The sequence below is a fragment of the Acipenser ruthenus genome, chromosome 1, assembly GCF_902713425.1.
Source record: "Acipenser ruthenus chromosome 1, fAciRut3.2 maternal haplotype, whole genome shotgun sequence".
NCBI lineage: Eukaryota > Metazoa > Chordata > Actinopteri > Acipenseriformes > Acipenseridae > Acipenser > Acipenser ruthenus.
This window is the reverse complement of record NC_081189.1, coordinates 7412754-7419408: the sequence shown is the minus strand read 5'-3', so window position 1 is coordinate 7419408 and position 6655 is coordinate 7412754. Positions and strand designations below refer to the sequence as shown.

The following is a 6655-nucleotide window of genomic DNA, read 5'->3' as shown; positions in this document are numbered from 1 at the left end:
GATGAGTTTGCATACGGATCTTATCATCCCTTTTTCTCTGTTGGTCCAACTGGTTGTGCCTGATACCTCCTGTGAAATAGGAATATATATATAAAGTATTGTGCTAAAGGTATACCTACTTAAAGGTTTTCATTCCATTAGATGGCACTGCAACACAGTATAAACAAAAGCAAGAGTCACCTAGTATGCTGGTGAGAGTTTCCATAGGATTCTTGAGCCCTGCTATGAGAATGCCATGCTCTTAGTTTTCAAAACACCCACGAAGACGATTTTTGTCAAACATATTTGCTCACATAACTTTATTTCTGTTATTATTATTGACGGTTTCCATAACATCCTGGAGAAGCCCGTATTCCTCTTAGTTACTACAGTACATAATATAAAATGCCGTCCACATGCATCACCAGGGTTATAATGCTGAGGATGTGTTCTAATTAAAACACTCTGCATCCCTGCCTTTATTTTAGTTTTCCATACAAAAACCCAACAATAAAAGATGCATTGTGCAGACAGGTGCGCTGTTATGTTTTATCGATGAAGAAATAGGTTAATTAAATCTGCACCTAGTAGTACAGTATGTTTCTTACCTTTCATTATTTTAGCATCACTGTGTATTTGCTGTTCGAAAACAACAACCCTCAGCCTTATTCAATTAATCAAAAATAAGAGCCTACTATAAAGTATCATTATCACTGTCATCAATACATGTTTCTTGTCAAACCTACTTATTGGGAATAACAGCCACAAAGAGGACTTTATTTTGCAGATGCCAACAGCTGCCTACATGATGGAGACACAGTTGGCATTGTACGCGCCCACACAGAAAGAATAAGAATTACATAGAAATGGGTTCCCGAGTGGCTCTCCTGGTAAAAGCACAGCCACGTGGTGTGCGGAGTGAGTCATACAGACAGGGGAGCGCGGGTTTGGGTACTGGCTGTGCGAAATCACCCTATAATACCTGTAACAGCACAGTCAGAGTGGATGAGAATCTGAAACCCTATACTTCCTGTAACAGCACAGTCAGAGTGGATGAGAATCTGAAACCCTATACTTCCTGTAACAGCACAGTCAGAGTGGATGAGAATCTGAAACCCTATACTTCCTGTAACAGCACAGTCAGAGTGGATGAGAATCTGAAACCCTATCATTCTTGTAACAGCACAGTCAGAGTGGATGAGAATCTGAAACCCTATACTTCCTGTAACAGCACAGTCAGAGTGGATGAGAATCTGAAACCCTATACTTCCTGTAACAGCACAGTCAGAGTGGATGAGAATCTGAAACCCTATACTTCCTGTAACAGCACAGTCAGAGTGGATGAGAATCTGAAACCCTATACTTCCTGTAACAGCACAGTCAGAGTGGATGAGAATCTGAAACCCTATACTTCCTGTAACAGCACAGTCAGAGTGGATGAGAATCTGAAACCCTATACTTCCTGTAACAGCACAGTCAGAGTGGATGAGAATCTGAAACCCTATACTTCCTGTAACAGCACAGTCAGAGTGGATGAGAATCTGAAACCCTATACTTCCTGTAACAGCACAGTCAGAGTGGATGAGAATCTGAAACCCTATACTTCCTGTAACAGCACAGTCAGAGTGGATGAGAATCTGAAACCCTATACTTCCTGTAACAGCACAGTCAGAGTGGATGAGAATCTGAAACCCTATCATTCTTGTAACAGCACAGTCAGAGTGGATGAGAATCTGAAACCCTATACTTCCTGTAACAGCACAGTCAGAGTGGATGAGAATCTGAAACCCTATACTTCCTGTAACAGCACAGTCAGAGTGGATGAGAATCTGAAACCCTATACTTCCTGTAACAGCACAGTCAGAGTGGATGAGAATCTGAAACCCTATACTTCCTGTAACAGCACAGTCAGAGAGGATGAGAATCTGAAACCCTATACTTCCTGTAACAGCACAGTCAGAGTGGATGAGAATCTGAAACCCTATCATTCTTGTAACAGCACAGTCAGAGTGGATGAGAATCTGAAACCCTATCATTCTTGTAACAACACAGTCAAAGTTATATTTTAGTGCCATGCAATACAGTATTGTGTGAGAGATCAACCTTAGGGAGTTTAAAATTGCTAGATAATGGTTCCATTGCTATTTTGGGAGTTTAAGTTAGCCCTGGCTTAACTAAAAGTACTAATTTGAAATATTAAAATCCTGGATGTATTATTATTATTATTATTATTATTATTATTATTGTTGTTGTTATTGTTGTTGTTGTTGTTGTTGTTGTTGTTGTTGTTGTTGTTGTTGTTATTGTTGCTGAATAGGACCAAACTATTAAAAATATACAGTTTACTTTATAAGCTGCTACCAGGAAACATCCTGTTCTTTTAGTCTTGGAAATGTTTATATTTGCAGGTTTAAACAACTATAATTAATGAGAATGCGATAGTCTTATATTGAGCTTGCAATCCTGCTTGACCATGTGGTTCAGAAGCTGTCAGTACTTGGATCCATACTTAATACAGCATCATAATAGCACACTGAGGGACTGGAATCAACACAGTGAATAAACATGGTTGAAATGTGTGGTCTAGTTCACAAATGGTGTTTAATTCCTATACTAACTTAAGTCTATACTTCCTAAACTGTATTAAGACTCGAAAAAGGCTGCAATACAGCTGATAAGGGACATTAACTGACCCAGAACCGCAATAATATCCCAACACTAATGGCCACATTCAGTAACAATAGGCAACCATTGACCTGACTCAAAGTTCATTGTGTTTTTAGAAGAGGCTAAACTGGAAAGATGTGTGAATGTCACAAGACTAAAGAGAGCGTGGTGTAAATGCAGAACAAATCAAACACTGGCGCACCGTTGTTGGTTTTATTGATTTGCTGCATCACAAGATAAATACAAAAATACAATTTTATAATACATATAATGGTTCTTCAAAACACATTTTTTAAAATGTTTTCTCCATTTTAATTAAAATGACAATAAAAACAAGAACACATCCACACCACGTTAAGAATGACTGCTACACAACTCAGAGTTGTACGCCTTTATATAATTTGGGGGAGGGGGCGAAGGTTTCAGTAGTGTCATGCTTATCCTCCCTTTTTGGCAAATTGAAGATTCAAATCGTTGAGCACTCTTAAAATGTTGACTTTTTATAGGTCTGATTACAAGCACCTAAGCAGGAAGGAATTGCAAGACGTTCCTCGTGGACAGTCACACAGCTTCCCGATCCGGGCACCTTTCCTCAAAGCACACTGCTCCCCAGCGTCGCACTGCCAACCAAACAACACACACAAGTTCATCTTCCTACAAACGCGACACAAAGCGAATGACAGAGAAGCGGAATGTCAACTGAAAATAACGGAGAAAAAACATGTACACATGTTGTTTCTTAAAAGCCACACACTAAAACTCGTTTCTCATAAACAAACAGGCGCACTGATTTGTCACATAAAAATGGAATGACAAGAGATGAAAGCTGTTTTCTATTTTCCACACTGTTTTACAAGGTGGTGATTTAAACAAACAACTTTCCTTTCCGCTGCTCTAATATGTCCCTCAGTACATGCACATCGCTTACAAACGTAAATGCATGTCTGCGTTTAAAATGTTATACTAAAAGTACGAGTTTTCAGATTTAAGTTACTGGAATTATTATTAGCTATATAAAAAATTCATGGTTTTCCCAAGTATAATTGTAACTGTATCTCACCATGGGCAGTTGGCCATACTTCTTCTCGTAGTAAGGCATTCTCTTGCTTTTAAGTTTTTCAAGAACTTCTTGCAAGGCTTCTATCTGTTAAGGGCGGCAATGTAGGCATCTTTATTGTAGTAGCGAGAATTATTACATTGTGAGACACAAATAAAAAGTTGGTAATACAGGCTAGCAAACGAAAACAAAGATGATGTTATGATATAATAATAACAGAACAATAAATGTTTTAAAATAACGACATTTAAAACCAAAAATACACAGAGTTCGATTACAGTTTTTGGTCGACAGATATCATAAAAGCATGCGACATGCCTTCATTCGCACTGATGAAAAACGAGAACACTAGTTAGTAGTTTTCTAATAACAGTACCAAAAATAGTATGCAAAAAAATTGGAATATTTGAAAATCAAAGAAGAAATTAAATTAAAAGCCATCTGCAGTGTTCATATTTATCACTATCATACATACCAGTTGCTTTTCGTTTAAGGTATCTTCCTTGTCCAGGGACCGGGTTTCTAACTCGGTTTCCTGACAGTTGGTGTGGAAAAAGAGAGCAGCGCTGAGCAGAGTGAAGAGGTAGAGACGGGAGCTGTCCATGGTTCTGTAGCTCACTCTGTGACTTGATGCACACAATCTGTATCACTTCAAACAAGCAAGCGAACACTGACCGCTGCAGACCCGGCCCGCCCCGCCTTTATAGGATTCAGGACCCTCTCGAGTGACGTCCTGAACAGCGAAACATAACAGAGAGATTTCAAAAGAGATTTATCAAGGCTGTTTTGAATCAATTAAGTGCCAAGGCAGAAACCAGAGAACCGTATGGAAAATAAAGTGGGTCTTGAGACGTTATACTGGCGTCAGCAGTATGGATTATCTAGACTGCTCCTCCGATCAGAAGTAAATAAGCGTTTGCATTACTGATAAATAATGTTAAGCTTCGCATTTGACTCTCAATTAGTACATTACTGTCCAGACAGAAGGAAAATATGACATGCCAAACTTTAGTTTAGACTATTTTTGACAAAATGATTTGTGTTTGTTTTACCTCGGTGACATGACTTGTTATGGTTAAAAAGGAAAAGGTATATATAGTTTCTGTATGATTTTAAGATTGATTTGATCTATACAAAGGACACTTGGAACAGTAATTCATATTAATGCGAGTTATAACCCACAGCGGGACGTGCTGTAGCCTAACGCAGAAGAGTCACATGATAATAATAATATTCTAGTATTTGATCAATTATTTCGAGAAGAAAAAAAAAACACATTTAAATTTCAGTACATCTATTGCTTGGGCGTCTATTGCTTAATCTTAACAGTCTTAAAATAGATGCTGTACAGGTATGCAGTGCCGGTGATAAGCCCGAGCCCACCGCCAAAAAATCCTTTAACTGGCTAGATTTTAAATACATGCGCGGCATAGAAAATCTGCACAACCGAAAATATAAATGAGTAACAATAAACAGTATTTGTACTTTTAATTGGAAGCGATGTTGTGCTCTAATTTATTGACTTTCATAGATTTCTTAAATTACTTAATTCACCAATTTTGTAACTGTCATTTGCTAAGACGAATGAGTTCAATAACCCTTACAAGAGTTGTAGTCGATGTTTTTAACCAGCAATATTTATAACAACACATTGGTAAATGACAGTTTTGCAAATAGAGGGTGTAAGGTGTGGGGAGGGGGATGGATGTAGAAAGTTATCATGAGGCTCAGGATGAGGGATGGGAGATGGTAGAAAATCAACTATTACAAAAAAAGCTAGATCTTTTTTCCTTATTATTCCTGTTATACTTACTGTTTTGTTTATTTTTTTATTTTCCACTCAAATATAAGATGAATATTCATGTTGTTATACAGTACATCACAACATTGATTATATATATATATATATATATATATATATATATATATATATATATATATATATATATATATATATATATATAACATAAGAACATAAGAAAGTTTACAAACGAGAGGAGGCCATTCAGCCCATCTTGCTCGTTTGGTTGTAGTAGCTTATTGATCCCAGAATCTGAGAGGAGTTGGTTCCAGACCCTCACAATTCTCTGTGTAAAAAAGTGCCTCCTATTTTCTGTTCTAAATGCTCCTTTATCTAATCTCCATTTTTGACCCCTGGTCCTTGTTTCTTTTTTCAGGTCAAAAAAGTCCCCTGGGTCGACATTGTCCATACCTTTTAGGATTTTGAATGTTTGAATCAGATCGCCGCGTAGTCTTCTTTGTTCAAGACTGAATACATTCAATTCTTTTAGCCTGTCTACATACGACATGCCTTTTAAACCCGGGATAATTCTGGTCGCTCTTCTTTGCACTCTTTCTAGAGCAGCAATATCCTTTTTGTAACGAGGTGACAAGAACTGAACACAATATTCTAGGTGAGGTCTTACTAATGCATTGTAAAGTTTTAACATTACTTCCCTTGATTTAAATTCAACACTTCTCACAATATATCCGAGCATCTTGTTGGCCTTTTTTATAGTTTCCCCACATTGTCTAGATGAAGACATTTCTGAGGTAACATAAACTCCTAGGTCTTTTTCATAGTTCCCTTCTTCAATTTCAGTATCTCCCATATGATATTTATAATGCACATTTGTATTGCCTGCATGTAATACTTTAACGTTTCTGTATTAAATGGCATTTGCCATGTGTCTGCCCAGTTCTGAATGCTGTCTAGATCATTTTGAATGACCTTTGCTGCTGCAAGTGTTTGCCACTCCTCCTATTTTTGTGTCGTCTGCAAATTTTTCAAGTTTGCTTACTATACCAGAATCTAAATCATTAATGTAGATTAGGAATAGGAGAGGACCTAATACTGATCCCTGTGGTACACCACTGGTTACCTTGCTCCATTTTGAGGTTTCTCCTCTAATCAGTACTTTCTGTTTTCTACATGTTAAGCACTCCATGTGC

At 37.6% G+C, this 6655-nt stretch overlaps 1 protein-coding gene across 1 annotated transcript; it reads right to left on the bottom strand.

The window, feature by feature from the left end:
* Positions 1-2845: 2845 nt before the first annotated feature.
* On the bottom strand, positions 2846-4409 carry LOC117404147 (cocaine- and amphetamine-regulated transcript protein). Its single transcript, XM_034006910.2, has 3 exons — positions 4179-4409; positions 3707-3790; positions 2846-3266 (listed from the first exon to the last, which is right to left on the bottom strand). Exons 1-3 carry the CDS (start codon positions 4305-4307, stop codon positions 3159-3161), a joined length of 321 nt encoding a protein of 106 aa, XP_033862801.1. The 5' UTR covers positions 4308-4409; the 3' UTR covers positions 2846-3158.
* Between the last annotated feature and the right edge of the window lie 2246 nt (positions 4410-6655).